General features: G+C 45.8%; 1 protein-coding gene across 1 annotated transcript in view; it reads right to left on the bottom strand.

The window, feature by feature from the left end:
* Positions 1-324: 324 nt before the first annotated feature.
* The window catches only part of PIGK (phosphatidylinositol glycan anchor biosynthesis class K), a 120,725-nt gene continuing 100,735 nt past the window's right edge, over positions 325-20,314 (bottom strand). The window contains exon 9 of the mRNA XM_075617148.1: positions 325-618. Coding sequence (XP_075473263.1) covers positions 502-618 — 117 coding nt within the window. The 3' untranslated portion in view covers positions 325-501. The remainder of the gene's footprint in view (positions 619-20,314) is intronic.

Genomic DNA, 20,314 nt, shown 5'->3' with positions numbered 1-20,314 from the left:
CTAATTGCTCACCCATTCCAAGATACATAATTACCTCAGGTACGGGATTGATCTGAAATGCTGTACTTAGCACGATAAATCAATACTTCTATTTTTGTTTCTGCTGAGCAAGCTTTCAATATACGTGTACCATGCCAGGGGCCTAGAAAACAGCTGAAAACTATGGAAAGGTATACAACACATTTTAAATAAGATCTGCTTTCTGTTGGGTTCTTTTTAGCACTTATAAAACCCAATTATTCATCGTGCACCCGTCTGCTTTTGAGCAACGTAAACATTCTTTCGGTATGCGTTTTTATTCTAAAACTATTTTTGTAAACTTAATGGCCATAAAATGTAGTTTTATTAGGCTCCCTCATTGTAGATCTCTGTATGATACAAATCTGATTGGTTACAACAGACACCGCAGTTTCGGGTGAAAGGACAATTTCTTGGGCCTCCAGTGCAGAACATTTCATAGTTTCCGAGGTGATGATTGTGCAATATCTTCCGTGAATCTCCTTAAAAAACATGTTTCATGTGCTTCATTCCATAGGTTTTGAAGAAAACCATAAGAATCAATGTCCACAATCCTAGAATGTATCCACCAGGGGGATGCCAATCTTTCTGCTTTGGTTTCTGTAAAATAAGAATAAAAAAAAAGGTGTTTAGCACATTCTTCATTTTACTACAGAAGAAAAGCGAAGTGGTATGATTATTGTATGTTGGCATTTTACATACTGAAGCCTATTCAGGGGTGGGCAACTCCAGTCCTCAAAGGCCAACAGGTCAGGTTTTCAGGATATCCCCACAGGTGGCTCAATCAGTCCCTGCTTCAGCATAGGTGGCTCAATCAGAGGCCTTGAGCCACCTGTGCTGAAGCTGAGATCATGAAAACCTGACCTGTTAGTGGCCCTTGAGGATTGGAGTTGCCCACCCCTTGTATAATGTATTTTCATTAGTGTGCTTCTAAATAAGGCCATTTATATTCTCCTGTTACTGTATCACCAGCACATACAAACAGGAACAATTGTACACCCACTCTTAAAACACATTTGTGTTATGAATTGCATTGGAAAAAAATGTCATATTTAATTTACATCTTTATACACCCAACAAATGTCTTTGATTTACTGTGCAATAATATTAGGTGAAAATCCAGAACTGATTTGACATGTATAAAAGATTTAGATATATCCCTTCAGTTAAATGAAAGCAAAACTGTCGGTTTTATGATATGCCACAACATAAAAGGAAATGTTTGACAGATTAAGGAATTTTTGGCGATTAAAGATTTAAATGGGGAAAAATAAACATGACTGTTATATAAAACTAGGGTCGCCGACAGGTGGGGGTGTGGGGGGAGAGGGAGGGAGGAAAGGGAGGGGGAAGGAGGAAAGGGAGGGGGAGGGAGGAAAGGGAGAGGAAGGATGGGGGGAGGGAGGGGAAGGATGGGGGAGGGGAATGGAGGGGAACGGGGGAGGGGAGAAAGTGGGGCCTTGGAGAGCCGTCTATGGCCTCGTTATTACACCAACTCATCAGTATTCTGAACAACAAATACGCACTGGGTATTAAGATGAATGAAGTAGCACTACACTTTTTTTTTCACACCCAGTGTAAAATAAAAACTATTTGAACAATGAACAAGTCCACTTATTTTAATGGCAGTGTATTTTAGAAGCCCTCTCCCCTTTCTACTTTTACCAGCCCAAATATTGTTTCAAATATCCTACAATCTAATGAATTGCTACAATGTTTAGTAAATAAAGCACATTAATCAGGACTTTAAGTCCCTTCAATCACTCCAACAAAAAAAAAGAGAGAGCAGAATTGAGCCGAGACAAGCACCATGTAAACATTTAGCACGATCAGTTTAAATAAGGCATTCAGCATGCAGGTACATATACTCTTTAAATCCAGCCACACACAAAATAACACTCTCTGAATTCCTGTAATTAACCTAGAACTGCCTCTGCATACTGCAGCACACGTCATCAAGCTCTTTGTAGCATCAATCTTTCCTCTGCTGGCTCTGAGACAAACTTTTCACACAAAGTAGCACCTGACCCTTCTAAACAAATTACTTTAATTTGCAGTCACTGAGACTGAAAGGCTTAATCTTTCTGTCCGAGGCACTGCTCTTAAAGAATGCACACAAATGAATATGCATAAAGTTACTTAGCACGGTTTGTAGTTGTACACACGCACCCAATATATTTGCAAGGCATGCATTAAAGCATACGTGTCCACATCAATGGTTTCAAACTCCACTTGATTACTTCCAGGATTAAAACACATGAAACATGCTGCTGATAACACATACGGCAAACAAGAAATATTGTAACATTGTACCAACATTTTCTGGTCCCATCAGCACACGCGGAGACTACTGTACAAAGAAGAAGTAACAATCCAACTTTTACATGGGGGCTCCCCATCTTTTCCTAGGGTCATCAGTCACACCTAGCCCATCACACGTGAGTAATGGCAGCAATTTGCACTAGTACCTTTGCTATGTTAACCCTTTGAGTGCCCCATGATGTTGGGCTCGATGCAAAACGACGTGACCGTGTGACAGTGACGCAGTGTCGGTGACATGTTGCTTGTTTCTAGCAGTGATTGCAACCTCCGCCATCAACGTGCCGAGATCACGATCTCTCTTCCTCTTCCGTCCTGACGTTGGTGCAGATGGCGATCATATGATCATTACTACACTAGTGTTTCAAACCTTCCAGAGACCAAACGGTTAAAAAGCAGCAATCCTCTTAATTTCTGGAAAACAGTTTTTTGGTTTTTTTTTGGCATAAAGTGAAACGGTTATGGAGATATTTACCTTTTTATATGCCGGCAAAATTAATGGCGAACCAAAAGATGGGGTGATCCCAGGGGTGGGCAACTCCAGTCCCCAAGGGCCAATCCACTAATTGAGCCAATTGTGCTGAAGCAGGGATATCCTAAACACCAGACCTGTTGGTGGCCCTTGAGGACTGGAGTTGTCTGCCCCTTCCAACAGGAAGCTGCCATTCCATGCTTTGATGACATTGCAGCATCCCAATGGCCCAAGTTCGATGTTGCAGCAAATAACTCAGAGTTTTTAAATGTCTGAAAGCTTTGGGAGAGCCTGATGGTGCGTGGCAGGGAATGCCAGAGAGGGGGCAGCACGGGAGAAGCCTGCCGGCGGGAGCGAGAGGAGGTAACACGGCAGGAAAGGTGGAGGTCTTAGGGGGCCTATAGGGATACACGAGTCTGGCCAGCCTTCCTGATTATAGTGCTGCGATCGCTCGCGGTCCCGGTACCATGCCGATTGTGGAGCTTAAAACAGAAAGGATTAAGGCTGCAGCGGTTCAATGCTTCTGAAACGGACCCCCGTAGTGTTCATCATTCTCTGTCTTTAGTCCAACAACCCCAATACCCGATATGAGCGACCGGAGTGGAGGTTCCACATACCTGATCGCCTCTGCTCTATGCCCCGTCTTCACCCGCTTGCCGTTGCCCTCACTCACTCTCCCTACTATATACATATCTATAATATAGTATACTTTAGGACCACATTCGATCATCTACGTCATCAAGGCAGTCGAACAGTGTTAAACGTCCTGTCCAACCCTCTTGAGGACGTAGATAACGGAATATGGTCCCTTAGTATTCCCCTCATGATGTAGATACCCATATTTGGTTGGACAGTGCTGGAGCAGGGGGAGAGAATGGCGGCTGCAGGTGGGTGAAGATAGCGGGAGGAGCAGAGATCAGGTAAGGGGGTTACTGTACAAGTGCATGATTAATGCTGCGGGGTGGGGGGGTCCTATTCATAAAACATGATTTATATAAATATTAAGAAAATGCTAGATCTACAGAGGAACATTTGTTTTTATAGAACACGTAAGCAAGCAATTCAATATTGCTCTGCTAAATAATGTTGATGGAAGAATCCATACTTTCTGATTTTATAGTATGTGTGCATACATATTGAGGGATAAAAGACACATTAATAAAATAAACATACCGAATACAATATCTAAACAGGAAATACAGGACACCATAACTACCATTATAAGAACTAATATACAAAAAGAAAACGACTATTTCATATGCAAAAATTCTAAATCAATGTAGTAGATGGTAAATTATAACATGTATATTGTGCGTGTCCCACTTTGCGTGCTAATAGATCACCTTCGGGCACTTATGGCCAAATGCACAAATGTCTGAGAAGTATTTGTAGTACAAGTCAGTGAAGCCTGCAAGAGCTATCCATCAACGTAACATGGGCTGCCTTAGCACTCATTAGCTCAAGACTAAGCATCAGCTTAAGGTAATGACTAAAATAAGCTTTATACTGACCATAAATATTCATTCCAGAGAAGACAACGTTGATTACTAAGAAAGCTGAATGGGACTGGGCAGGATTCCCAGGTTTTGGTGATATTCTGGTGTCCGAAACAGCTTACAACATTCGTGTTTAGAAAACCTCATTTTCTGGACTTTGATCTTTTCTATTTAAGCAGGATTTTCACGTTAAGATGATTTAGAAAAATGTTTCATAATGGTACAGACTGGTAAAGAGCCTGTTTATTTTCAGAGTCGCACCACACGCTTTCGGAAGTATCTCTGCTAAGGGTTTAGGAGTTAAGTCTCCAGGTAAACAATGTTTCTTAGGACAATTCTGCACCTTCAAATGTTTGGTTTATATTGTAGCATGCAGTACAGTACTTCCAAGCTCTGCGAAGTATGGTTGTACATTAACCAAGGCACAAGGAACGATGGCAATTTGAAGTCTTATAGGCCAAGAGGTTGTTCAACACAGACTATTCAGCTGTAATCTGGGCTGTTTCTTGTATGCACAAGCTGCAATGCTGGGCCTGTGCTACAATATGTCAGTGATCCGCAGGCTCCGATAAGTTTCATATTCACCACCATGCCCCTTTTCCATTACAAAACAAAACCAGCTGTGCACAAAGCTTTGGGGTATGTGTATAAAGGCAAAATATGGAGCAATATTGGGGCAAAATAACTGCACCATGTGCAAAGAAAAAAGTTCCATTGCAAATCAACAGGATTTTTTTCTTTGATACGTCGTGTGCTGTTTATTTGCTTCTCGTTTGCCTTGAAAACAGACTGATTTATGTCAGATGGTCTATCTCAAGGGTGCTCAACTCCAGTTCAAGTCCCCCAACAGGTCAGGTTTTCAGGATATTCCAGCTTCAGCACAGGTGGCCCAATCAGATCCTGCTTCAGCACAGGTGGCCCAATCAGATCCTGCTTCAGCACAGGTGTCTCAGAGGCTCAGCTGGAGCCACCTGTGCTGAAGCTAAGATATCCTGAACACCTGACCTGTTGGGAGACTTGAGCACCCCATGTCTATCTTACTCCATTCAGCATATATAAATATTACTCGTGAGCACATTCACATGCCTTACACAGGTCTGCAACCCTGCCCTTCCCCATTATCTCCTAGCATACTGTGCTACCACTGCAGCAAGGGATTCTGGGAAATTGCATGCAAATGAGCACACAGTGCCACCTTTTGTCTCAAGACATGGTTAAACCCTTAAGCCAATGCATGCTGCTTTAAACATCTTTTAAACATAGCCTGGGGTGAGATGCAAAGCCAACAAACCCACTCACAGACAGACTCTATCAAATGTGTGCTCATTTGCATGTCATTTCCCAGAATCCCTTGCTGCAGTGGTAGCACAGTATGCTAGGAGATAATGGGGAAGGGCAGGGTTTCAGATCCGTCTAAGACGTGTGAATGTGCTCACAAGTAATATTTATATATGCTGTACGGTGGAGGGTTTTTTAGTTACCTTTTCACCCACAATAACTTAAATAAATGTGGGGTGAAGACTTACTTCATTCATAAAGACAACTTTTCAAATGTCAATTTATGAACTCTGTTTCATACCACAGTATTATTCTGTGCACTAAGCAGCCGAGGCGAGCACACACCATAGCAGTACAAACTCCCATTAACACACTGGGAACCAATGTAATTATGTCTTTTGCAAGGTTTGTTTGCTAAATAAATCAGGTTTATGATGCTGAAAAACAGACATTTCATAACTTGGCTAACGCACTAATGTGCACTTAAATGGTTGTATAACTCGGGCGCCTGGGTTACAAAAATGTAAAAATAAGTCAAATATATTGGCAATACAGTTTTCAGTCTGGAACTGGGGTGCTCAACTCCAGTCCTCACTGCCCCCCCCCCCCCCCCCCCCCACAGGTCAGGTTTTAAGGATATCCCTGCTTCAGCACAGGTGCTGTAGTCAAAGACGGAGTCACTGATTGAGCCACCTGTGCTGAAGCTGGGATATCCTCAGAACCTGATCTGGCCGGTTGCAAACTAATAGCATCGCGCCTTTACCGGCCTTAAATTCAGCTCGAACAGATAAGAAGGATAAGGCTGCATCCATGGTTGGCGAGACAGCGCGGAGGAGTGCGTGCACGGCGTGACCACAATGCCTTAAGTTAATGATCGCAGCCATAGACCGCGCGTGTGACCACGTGAAGGTGCACGCGGTGTCCGAGGAATCAGATACATTTGATTTAAGGGCCAGGTCACGTGAGCGGTTCGCCCAATGAGGGTCACGGCCACGCCCCCGACACGCTTCCCCATCGCGTCTAGCCTGGCCACAAATCACGCGCACGGACGCGAGCGCGCAGTCACCATGGACTCAGCCTTGTGTTTCACAAATTAGCTTCTAATCTTTAGCGGAGGCTAAAATGCGATACAATAGTGTCCTTTTGATGGTGAAGTACTCTGGCTAGCAAGATAGAATAAAACAGAAAAATAAGCGTTACCCCGCAAGAATTAAATGTATTCATCCACTATTTGATTGCAGATTAGTGTCTCATTTGTTTCTGCGCTTTCCTTTTCATTCCCGTGAGTGACCTCAGCATTAACCAGTCGTAATTATCCGCGCAAGACTAAAAGCTATGTATGAAGAACATGCTGTGTGTTTTGCTTAGAGGAATGACCATTGTGAATGGAGAACGGATTAGAGGTATACGTTGCCATACTGTGTTTGCAAACAGGATCCCAGTTTTGTACTATTTCCCTCTCCTTTTGAAGAATATGCAGAAAAGTTCTCTCCCTCCACAATATAGCTGCTCTCTGGTCTGATGCCTCCCTCATCCCACACTGCCTACAAAAACAAGAAAACTACTATCGCAACAAATGGGTGGGTATTAGTGTAAAAGCGCTAGTTATACAATGGTGATAATTATGGTGTTTTTGATTGGAGTGCACATATATAGACAAAATTGGTACAATAAAGATTAACGATTATTTTGTCCATTACGTGAATATATATGTGCGTTGACATTTCGCATATTCTCGGTGCTGGTACTCACCGATAGGAATTGTTAAAGACCATATGTACATCTACTTATTAATGTTTTATGTAACACCTCTTCATTAGGTATATTAATAAGCAAAAAACTTGACAGTGAAGGTGAATAACGTGCGAGTCACTCTGAGTGTTAGGATTCTGTCAGGAGGCCAACACATATCTACTCGGCATCTTCAGATTTCCTTCATTCATCTTGCACTTCAATTCACAAGATCCTGTGTCATTCGAAATGTCAACGTGCATATATATTTACATATTCACATGTACACATGTACTCTTGCAATATAGACCTTTTAGGAAAACCTTCCATATATTGCCACATTTCCATTATTATCACGGATTATATGGTATAAATGTTTACAAACATATTAGAGCATCAAAGAACTGCACTTCATGTGTGTATATACAGTACATCCTACTATTATAGTTACATGCAGCCTCAATTTTTTGAGAATCTGATTTGGTCAGCTTGTACCAATGGGTTCACCAAGTCTCAAGTTCCCGTGCTTCCAAATATCCGTAACTTGAAGTTTGAATGTTTCCTTTTATAGTATAATTTTGTTTCTATTGCAACTATTGCCATTTTGCCAACGTGATTGTTGCATATAAGTACACACTCTCAATGAGTGGTACAACAATGTCCTATTATGCATATGATATCTTAAATCTTTATATATATATATTTTGTACTTTCATTGGTTATTTCTACCTGTTTTATAATGATTTTTTTATGCGGAGTACGATTAAATATTTAAGAAACGAACAGATATTGCCGCAGTCAAATCTCTAGTTCAGTCCTTGAAAATGAAAATGAAGCCAGCAATATAGCAACAAATATAACCTCTGGCGGTGCTACAGGGCAGATATAATGTGCAGACACAAAAGAGAAAAGAAAGGCCCTATAAAAAGCAATCCAATCATTCAAAAATAAGATGGATTTTATTGATAACAGAAAAAAACAAAAAAATGAATAAAATTAAGTTTAAAAAACACTAATCTCCAAATTAATATTGAATCGGCTTGATAAGAAAATCACTAAAGAAATATGATGTGATTAGACAAACCAGAACTAAAACAGTAAATAAATTATACACAAAATACAAGAAATAAATCCGCACATTGAAAGTTCAAACACAATAAGGGGAAATTAGTTTCCGCTAGAGTGTAATAGACAGGCCGGTCAGTAAGCAAGGCTACCTAATATAAGTACACGATGGAACAAAAGTATGCTCACACCCATGTGCATGATCAGAAAAACAGATCTTGAGGGGCGGTAACCTTAGCAAGTCCTAGCCAGTGTATCATAGCATCACAATAATGTCAGCTTAATAGCAATGAAAGTCTTGTATCTCGCTTGTTGCATATCACACTGCCCGAGATAGATAGTTCTGGCTAAATCATCAGAAGAAAATATTGAAGCGATACTCATCAGTCAAGCAATGCCTTCGTTGCAAACGATATGGACAGCCAGATGCGCGGCCAAAGATATGCAGCGATGGCACGGCAGAAACGGGTAACACTGACCGGTCACGTGAGCGGACTACCTGGTTGTTTGTCACACAAATACAGTGTAGTGGAAACAGGGGGGAGCCTACTGTTTAGAGGACCCCAAATCCACTCTTTGGTCCCTCAAGTTAATGTGTATATTTAAAAAAAAAAAAAAAGGGGGGGGGGGGGGGATGTACTGCTGCTTAAAATCAAGAATACTGAATTACCAAAATAAAGAACTAAATATGAGACAAAACCCCATCACACCAACTCCCCCCGTCCCCAGTACAGCTAAATATCCAATCACAGATTTAATTTCTTCATACATCAAGAACCAAGACAACTGAGACATCTTTAGCATAAACACAAACTTGATATTTAGACAAGATGCCCCGCTGAACATAATTACACCAGATTTCACTTCTATAAAGCACTCTGCAGTGATTTAGACACTATACACAGGCTATAATTATTGATTGTGGCACAGAAACCACTATCTGTGTTTCAGAATATCTTTACACTTGGTCTGCTATATCGCTGCATGCATATTTATGTATATACAATTTTATAGTGCTTTTAAACAAAGAGCACTGTGCATGAATCTCCAAGCAATGAAACCAGGTTAGGAGAACAGGGAAAACATTCTCTAAACTGTATTCATCATTACGGGCGACCCTGGAAATACTGATGGGTGAGAAAAGGAACATGAATACATATTCACCGTGATTAAGGCATTATCTGGAAGGTATTTCGTCAATTGATGTCATTTTATCTCAAGTACCAATACTGACGCAGCTTTCATCCAAATATTTGTGTCGTGGCTATTATCAAATACGAACGCCCTCTGCAAAGGCCATATTAGCTCTGCAAAATGAAACCGTTTGGTATGAACACAAAGAGGGGGGGTTTATTTGCGAACTCCGAGCTTGAAAATGATTGTCCCCGACTCGCATCCCGAGGATAGACTTGGGAACCCCTGGTCTAAGTTGAACAATATGTGGTGATGGCACCCTGCTTTTCTTTCATCTGTGACTCTCCTCCAAGACTCTAATCTGGTTCCCTTCCTCGTACAATAGCGTAGCTCTCGACCTCCTCTTATGTTCCGGATTGCCTTTATCTCTACTCACGAATGTTTCCCTCCCTGCCCCTGTAGCCTCCAACGCTCTCATGTCTGAAACCTTCACATGCCACTGGCCATACAGTACTTGGAACTCTATATCCCTTACGATCTGCCAAGCTCCTTCTCTTACCATATACAAGACACCACTGAAAACCTCTCTTTATCCCTCCTCCCCATCTTTAAGTAACATTTTAAAATACTCACACCAGATGTACGTTCTTCTCTTCAAGACATACAGTATTGACTATTAGTAACCTAGTCTCCCTGCATACCCCTTAACCTGAATGCTTTTTGGGGAAGGGATTGTTTAATTTATTTTATGTAAGGCTGCTTCGATTATACAGGGCAAGAATTGGTAAGAAGACTCATGGAGACTGGAGTATGGCACGGACTTCCATTGGCAAACTAAGGATAGAGAGGAGTGGTATTGGGCCCTGGATATATACTGTAGCAATAGCAAGTATTATGACGGTGAAACAAACATTTTAATCTATCCCGAGAACATGAAATGCTCCTTCGTAGTTTATTAGTACTGTATGTCTGAATTGGGTAGATTACTACAGTAAATAACCCACTGTACTGCAAGTGCTTAACAACTATTCCATTTAGTAAATGGCCTCACATATTATAAAATGCTACTGTTCTTCATGAGCACCGGAGAAAACAAGCCCTGCAAAGTGTAAACGTGCATACCGTGACATATTTGTATGCACCAAGGAGAAGTGTAACTCGTGTACAGAACCCCCTTCCGCTCCCTTTGTACATAATGAACACAATGCATACATGCAATGCTCAGTGTTGCAACGAAACACCTCGGAGTTTAACAGGTCGGGATTAGAATAGCCAAGGAAAGACATGCTGCAGGGAAAACATTATATAAACATGCAATAATATCCAGCTACTTTAATATGTTTACTCTTAAAACCACATTTCAAAGATGTATTTGCGTATAACAAAATGTGTGTTGTTCTACTGATATGAATAATGTTGTCAGATATATACCACATATTTTAACTATATTTTCCAATTATCCGGTTATGATAAACTAAAAGCAGTTACTCTGCATTTTTCTGAAAAGGTGTTCTGAAAAATATGGCCAAATAATGGCAGAAAACACTAATTGAAATTAATTCTCTTAGTGCCACTGTATAATTTACTCAGCATTGATTTATCTGCCTGTCTAAATATGAACTTAACATAGCATCTTCATTATATTTATTTTGCTCCTGCAGTACTATTTTTTTAATTATGAAAATTCTCGGTATAAAAACCTGGGTATATTACTAGAGTAAAGCAAAGAAGGGTGGGGGGCCGCGTTGGTCCTTTCTTCCACGTAGTAACAAAGGAGGGGGCGGGAGTAGGGGATATGATACCTTTTATTGGCCAACAAGTAGTGGAAATGTTACAAGTTTTCCAACCTCTCAGGGTCCTTCATCAGGTCTGACCCGGAGAGGTTGGAAAGCTTGTAACGTATCAACGACTTAGTCCAATAAAAGGCATCATATCCCTACTCCCTCCCCCTCCTGCGTTACTATAGACTATATAGAATAGAGTAAAGCGAGAATGATCAATGAGAAAGTTTGCCTTGTAAAAATGCTTCAATGTATAATACTCTGCATCAATAAAATTGTTTTCTAAAAGCACTCACTCTCCATTAAAACTTGTTGTTTACATCTGCAAGCTATCCTATTTTTTTTGTCCCCATCAAATCGCATCTGCTGCACATATGCTATTTTGAGTTAACTGCAAATGCATTTAAGAAGTATTGTTTTTAGTTGGACAAATTAAGCTGTCAGTTAAGTGGCACGTAGAAATAATATATGCAGATATATTAATATGCCCATTTGTGCTAACTGAAATGCTTTTGAAGCATAGCTGGCATGTTAAGTGCCCGAGTATTTTTATTGCCCGAGTATTTTTACTAAGGACTAACAGTGCCAAATGGTACACAGTAAGTAGATAAGACCGAGGTATTTAGAGGTCATGGTACATGAATTCACCAATAATATTGAAAAAACTTAACCAATCACCTGGAAGTCGAATTAAGATGCTCCAGAAAGGACAGAAGATAAAAGAGCCCCATATTGAGCTTTTCGATAACTTACTTATTTTAGTTTATCCCTATATTCTGTACTTTGCAACACTTGTGCTACCCTTGACCACAAGGTGTGAGATAAATACTAGTTTATTGAATAGATAGGACAGAAGGGGTGTATTTAATCTCTATCCAATGCTGGATAGGAATTTAAGAGTGTAGTATTAGATAATACTTTTTTATTTTAAAATTCAACTCAATTACATTTTAATGAGTTTTAATAAACTAGAGAATGTTACCTTAGTAATACAAGAATACACTGTAGCTGCTGACTTACTGTACAGACTGAAAGATTGATTGAAACTAAAGGCGGCCATTTAGTGAACCCTGGGAAATAGGACTTTGCTGGTCGATCGGCAACTTAGGTAATTAGTTTTCAACACACACACACACACACACACACACACACACACACACACACACACACACACACACACACACACACACACACACACACACACACACACACACACACACACACACACACACACACACACCTTGCTCTACCTATATACTGTGTATATATATATATATATATATATATATATATATATATATTTCTTAATGTGCTTGGTTTTCCTCTTTAATACGGGGTTATCTAACCTGAAATACTAAGCAAAAAGTAAATTTCAAATTCAAATAAATGGCACGCTAATAAAAAGAATTAAAAAATGGAGTACCTGCAACAGTAAATATTCTATTTGTGAGTTTACCATGCATCATTGAGAGAAAACACGCTGTGTATAAGAATATGGATAATCAAGGTCACTTGGGTAACCCTGATCATAACTGATTTGGTGTCTAAATATTTAGACAGTGAATGCCTAACAAACTAAATATATCCCTAGCACACCGTGAAAATCAAAGTATGGCGCCTCGAGAGGAAAAGAGTTAGCATAGATGTCAGAATATTAATAACAAGATAAAGTCTGTGCACACAAACACTGCACTAGATCAAGACTTAAACTTAAATAATACAAAGAGCCAAAGAAAATGTCCTTGTGTCAGTCCCAATAATGGACCATAATCAGTCCATTATAAACTACAATTCAGTTAACTATCATGCTGAAGCAGGGATAGACTTGACATTCCACGTCTCTTACCCAAGTTAAGACAGACTATTTTAGAGTAATTGCAATTATCTTTTGACACTGGTGTGGCCACATTTTGCTTTTAGTAAATTGGGGAGGAATTTGTTCACACGTACACACGTTATTGCATGTGTATATCTTTATTGTTTTTTTTTTTTTTAGATACACGCAGGGGGGGTTTCCAATGACTGTCACATGCAATCTACCCCAGACCGTAAAGTTAAAGGTGCACTATACGTTTATTTCATTATAATCTAGAGAGAAGTCAAAAGTGCAAACACCGCGCTTATTTTTCGAGATAACGCAGCCCATGTAAAATGACCAAAACAAGCATGAAATGTCATAGGAAAGCATTATTATTAGAAGTCTTTAAACTGTTTGTACAAATGAGCGTAAAGTCCGTCTGCGCACAATGCTTGCCAAACGAACACCAAATTGGATACTTATTCCTTCTTGCAGCACCTTTCAGAGTGGGTAACCCAGCTCCTCTCCCGCGTGAAAACCTCTTCACTGGAGGATCAACGGACAAAAAATAAAATAAAAAAGCAGAGTAGTGCCACGAAGGGACGTGAAAAAGGGTTATATTCATACAAAGAAGACTAAAAGCATAGTAAGAGGTAACGTGTTCTCACCGGCGTGGCAACACAACTTCCAAATGATCGAATACAGCTCAGGACGACGCGCTCTGTGGTCCCTGGACATCAAAATGGAAGTTCTGATACTCCGAGACATCACCTAGTCATTGTTTGTCTCCCATAGGACGTCAACGCGTTTCACACGTATGCTTAGTCAGGGATCATGCCTGATCGGAACACGCAACATATTACTAAGCGGTACGTTTTACATGCAGTGACCTTTGCACTAATATAAACCTTTTTACTTGGCTCCAGTGCACTCAACATTTGTACAAGAAAGAAGAAAGCCGGGGATGGGAGAATCACTTCTCACTTTTCTGTTACGAAGGACCAGGGAGAAACCTTATCCCCCGACAGTAACACGTAGACGGAGTATAATAGCGAGAGCAAAGGCAAGACTCAAAGGGACTTATTCTACTAATTAACTTCAGATGGGGCCCGTGCTCTAGCGATACATTAAAATGTGGCACCTGGATCAATAGCTAGATATTCTCTCCATACGCATCACATGCCAAACACTTTGCTTCACTTGTATACGGTTTGCGCATGACTAGCATGCAACATCTTGTAGCTGTAAGGGTATGGGGATCATCTTATTAAAAACGTGTGCGCATTTAGGACACTGTTTATTTAAATAAGCAATCCATGCAATATCCTGCGGGTTATTTCTAACAAAAAAATTTAAATAAATCTGTAGTATTAAATAATACTTACTAAAAACATTTTTTTTTAAATACACCTCTTAGTGCTATTTTGTATGAGTTTTAATAATACTGAGCATGCTTTGATTCTTATAGCAGACTTTAGCACACTTCCCCAGCAGTGCAAGATCTTTGTAACACTTTCCTGTTTGTGATAATTTGTTGCCAATGTTCCCACCAGTTTGAGCTGCAAACTGTAACATATAACGTAACCGTAGTAATATAAGAATACATTGTAGCTGCTGAGTTACATGGACTGAACGATTGATTGAAACTGAAAGGCTGCCATTTAGTGATTCCTGAGAACCAGGATCTTTGCTGATCGATCACAAGAGACTAAATCGATGGGCAGCTTAGGTAATTAGTTTTCAATAAAGGTAATCAAAGGCTGCATATATTCAAATTATTATTATTATTTTTTTTTTTTTAAAGTGCCGCTTGAATTGCCGCGTTAAGAGAGTTGCAGAAGGGTCGGGGTCAGCTAAACACCTAATGCTATTATCACAAACATTTCAGACCATAGAGAGGGGACACCGTCCAGCAGTTCAACCATATATGTGAAATTGAACCATCATCCTCCCCTCCCCCCCCCCCCTTCCCTGCAAGTAGTCAGATTTTCAGGATATCCCAGCTTCAGCACAGGTGGCTCAATCAGAAGCTCAGTCTTTGACTGAGCATCTAATTGAGCCACCTGTGCTGAAGCAGGCATATCCTGAAAACCTGACCTGTTCACTGCAGTTGTGCACCCCATGTGTATACTGATCTTTTTGCTATAGCCTTGCATATCTTCATCCATTTCTAAGGACCCAGGGAGCTCCCCGCTCTCCCTCCGATACATGTATTTTCCTCACCAAGGTTAAGTGGTAATACAATGTATATGGAAGGCCCCTGCTATCACATCGCCTCCTGCCATCACATCGCCTCCTGCCATCACACCGCCTCCTGCCATCACATCGCCTCCTGCTATCACATCGCCTCCTGCCATCACACCGCCTCCTGCCATCACACCGCCTCCTGCCATCACACCGCCTCCTGCCATCACACCGCCTCCTGCTATCACATCGCCTCCTGCCATCACACCGCCTCCTGCCATCACACCGCCTCCTGCCATCACATCGCCTCCTGCTATCACATCGCCTCCTGCTATCACATCGCCTCCTGCTATCACACCGCCTCCTGCCATCACACCGCCTCCTGCCATCACATCGCCTCCTGCTATCACATCGCCTCCTGCTATCACATCGCCTCCTGCCCTCACACCGCCTCCTGCTATCACATCGCCTCCTGCCATCACATCGCCTCCTGCCATCACACCGCCTCCTGCCATCACACCGCCTCCTGCCATCACATCGCCTCCTGCTATCACATCGCCTCCTGCCATCACATCGCCTCCTGCCCTCACACCGCCTCCTGCCATCACATCGCCTCCTGCCATCACACCGCCTCCTGCCATCACATCGCCTCCTGCCATCACATCGCCTCCTGCCATCACATCGCCTCCTGCCATCACATCGCCTCCTGCTATCACATCGCCTCCTGCCATCACATCGCCTCCTGCCCTCACACCGCCTCCTGCCATCACATCGCCTCCTGCCATCACATCGCCTCCTGCTATCACATCGCCTCCTGCCATCACACCGCCTCCTGCCATCACACCGCCTCCTGCCATCACATCGCCTCCTGCTATCACACCGCCTCCTGCTATCACATCGCCTCCTGCCATCACACCGCCTCCTGCCATCACATCGCCTCCTGCCATCACACCGCCTCCTGCCATCACATCGCCTCCTGCTATCACATCGCCTCCTGCCATCACACCGCCTCCTGCCATCACACCGCCTCCTGCCATCACACCGCCTCCTGCCATCACACCGCCTCCTGCCATCACACCGCCTCCTGCTATCACACCGCCTCCTGCCATCACACCGCCTCCTGCTATCACATCGCCTCCTGCTATCACATCGCCTCCTGCCATCACATCGCCTCCTGCCATCACATCGCCTCCTGCCATCACATCGCCTCCTGCCATCACATCGCCTCCTGCCATCACATCGCCTCCTGCCATCACACCGCCTCCTGCCATCACATCGCCTCCTGCCATCACATCTCTATCACATCGCCTCCTGCCATCACACCGCCTCCTGCCATCACACCGCCTCCTGCCCTCACATCGCCTCCTGCCACCACATCGCCTCCTGCCATCACATCGCCTCCTGCCATCACATCGCCTCCTGCCATCACATCGCCTCCTGCCATCACACCGCCTCCTGCCATCACATCGCCTCCTGCCATCACACCGCCTCCTGCCATCACACCGCCTCCTGCCATCACACCGCCTCCTGCCATCACATCGCCTCCTGCCATCACACCGCCTCCTGCCATCACACCGCCTCCTGCCATCACACCGCCTCCTGCTATCACACCGCCTCCTGCCATCACACCGCCTCCTGCCATCACACCGCCTCCTGCTATCACATCGCCTCCTGCTATCACACCGCCTCCTGCCATCACACCGCCTCCTGCTATCACATCGCCTCCTGCCATCACACCGCCTCCTGCCATCACACCGCCTCCTGCCATCACACCGCCTCCTGCCATCACACCGCCTCCTGCCATCACATCGCCTCCTGCCATCACATCGCCTCCTGCTATCACATCGCCTCCTGCCATCACACCGCCTCCTGCCATCACACCGCCTCCTGCCATCACACCGCCTCCTGCCATCACACCGCCTCCTGCCATCACACCGCCTCCTGCCATCACACCGCCTCCTGCCATCACATCGCCTCCTGCTATCACACCGCCTCCTGCCATCACACCGCCTCCTGCCATCACATCGCCTCCTGCCATCACACCGCCTCCTGCCATCACATCGCCTCCTGCCATCACATCGCCTCCTGCTATCACACCGCCTCCTGCTATCACACCGCCTCCTGCTATCACACCGCCTCCTGCTATCACATCGCCTCCTGCCATCACATCGCCTCCTGCCATCACACCGCCTCCTGCCATCACACCGCCTCCTGCCATCACACCGCCTCCTGCCATCACACCGCCTCCTGCCATCACACCGCCTCCTGCCATCACACCGCCTCCTACCATCACACCGCCTCCTGCCATCACACCGCCTCCTGCCATCACATCGCCTCCTGCTATCACACCGCCTCCTGCCATCACACCGCCTCCTGCCATCACACCGCCTCCTGCTATCACACCGCCTCCTGCCATCACACCGCCTCCTGCCATCACACCGCCTCCTGCCATCACACCGCCTCCTGCCATCACACCGCCTCCTGCCCTCACATCGCCTCCTGCTATCACATCGCCTCCTGCCATCACATCGCCTCCTGCCATCACATCGCCTCCTGCTATCACACCGCCTCCTGCCATCACATCGCCTCCTGCCATCACATCGCCTCCTGCCATCACACCGCCTCCTGCCATCACACCGCCTCCTGCCATCACATCTCTATCACATCGCCTCCTGCCATCACATCTCTATCACATCGCCTCCTGCTATCACATCGCCTCCTGCCATCACATCGCCTCCTGCCATCACACCGCCTCCTGCTATCACATCGCCTCCTGCCATCACACCGCCTCCTGCCATCACACCGCCTCCTGCCATCACACCGCCTCCTGCCATCACATCGCCTCCTGCCATCACATCGCCTCCTGCCATCACACCGCCTCCTGCCATCACACCGCCTCCTGCTATCACATCGCCTCCTGCCATCACACCGCCTCCTGCTATCACACCGCCTCCTGCCATCACACCGCCTCCTGCTATCACACCGCCTCCTGCCATCACATCGCCTCCTGCCATCACATCGCCTCCTGCCATCACACCGCCTCCTGCTATCACACCGCCTCCTGCCCTCACATCGCCTCCTGCCATCACATCGCCTCCTGCCATCACACCGCCTCCTGCCATCACATCGCCTCCTGCCATCACATCGCCTCCTGCCATCACATCGCCTCCTGCTATCACATCGCCTCCTGCCATCACACCGCCTCCTGCTATCACATCGCCTCCTGCTATCACATCGCCTCCTGCCATCACACCGCCTCCTGCCATCACATCGCCTCCTGCCATCACATCGCCTCCTGCCATCACAGCGCCTCCTGCCATCACATCGCCTCCTGCCATCACACCGCCTCCTGCCATCACATCGCCTCCTGCCATCACATCGCCTCCTGCCATCACACCGCCTCCTGCTATCACATCGCCTCCTGCTATCACATCGCCTCCTGCTATCACATCGCCTCCTGCCATCACACCGCCTCCTGCCATCACATCGCCTCCTGCTATCACACCGCCTCCTGCTATCACATCGCCTCCTGCTATCACATCGCCTCCTGCCATCACATCGCCTCCTGCCATCACATCGCCTCCTGCCATCACATCGCCTCCTGCTATCACACCGCCTCCTGCCATCACACCGCCTCCTGCCATCACATCGCCTCCTGCCATCACATCGCCTCCTGCCATCACATCGCCTCCTGCCATCACACCGCCTCCTGCCATCACACCGCCTCCTGCCATCACATCGCCTCCTGCTATCACATCGCCTCCTGCCATCACACCGCCTCCTGCCATCACATCGCCTCCTGCCATCACACCGCCTCCTGCCATCACACCGCCTCCTGCCATCACACCGCCTCCTGCCATCACACCGCCTCCTGCCATCACACCGCCTCCTGCCATCACACCGCCTCCTGCCATCACATCGCCTCCTGCCATCACATCGCCTCCTGCCATCACACCGCCTCCTGCCATCACACCGCCTCCTGCCATCACATCGCCTCCTGCCATCACATCGCCTCCTGCCATCACATCGCCTCCTGCCATCACATCGCCTCCTGCCCTCACATCGCCTCCTGCCATCACATCACACCGCCTCCTGCCATCACATCGCCTCCTGCCATCACACCGCCTGCTGCCATCACATCGCCTCCTGCCATCACATCGCCTCCTGCCATCACACCGCCTCCTGCCATCACACCGCCTCCTGCCATCACACCGCCTCCTGCCATCACACCGCCTCCTGCCATCACATCGCCTCCTGCCATCACATCGCCTCCTGCCATCACATCGCCTCCTGCCATCACATCGCCTCCTGCCATCACATCGCCTCCTGCCCTCACATCGCCTCCTGCCATCACATCGCCTCCTGCCATCACACCGCCTCCTGCCATCACACCGCCTCCTGCCATCACACCGCCTCCTGCCATCACATCGCCTCCTGCCATCACATCGCCTCCTGCTATCACATCGCCTCCTGCTATCACATCGCCTCCTGCCATCACATCGCCTCCTGCCATCACACCGCCTCCTGCTATCACATCGCCTCCTGCCATCACACCGCCTCCTGCCATCACACCGCCTCCTGCCATCACACCGCCTCCTGCCATCACACCGCCTCCTGCCATCACACCGCCTCCTGCCATCACACCGCCTCCTGCCATCACACCGCCTCCTGCCATCACACCGCCTCCTGCCATCACACCGCCTCCTGCCATCACACCGCCTCCTGCCATCACATCGCCTCCTGCCATCACATCGCCTCCTGCCATCACATCGCCTCCTGCCATCACACCGCCTCCTGCCATCACACCGCCTCCTGCCATCACATCGCCTCCTGCCATCACACCGCCTCCTGCCATCACATCGCCTCCTGCCATCACACCGCCTCCTGCCATCACATCGCCTCCTGCCATCACATCGCCTCCTTCCATCACATCGCCTCCTGCCATCACACCGCCTCCTGCCATCACACCGCCTCCTGCCATCACACCGCCTCCTGCCATCACATCGCCTCCTGCTATCACATCACATCGCCTCCTGCC

Source organism: Ascaphus truei, chromosome 10 (genome assembly GCF_040206685.1).
Source record: "Ascaphus truei isolate aAscTru1 chromosome 10, aAscTru1.hap1, whole genome shotgun sequence".
Lineage (NCBI taxonomy): Eukaryota > Metazoa > Chordata > Amphibia > Anura > Ascaphidae > Ascaphus > Ascaphus truei.
The sequence above is the reverse complement of the archived record's forward strand: the minus strand, read 5'-3'. Positions and strand labels throughout refer to the sequence as shown.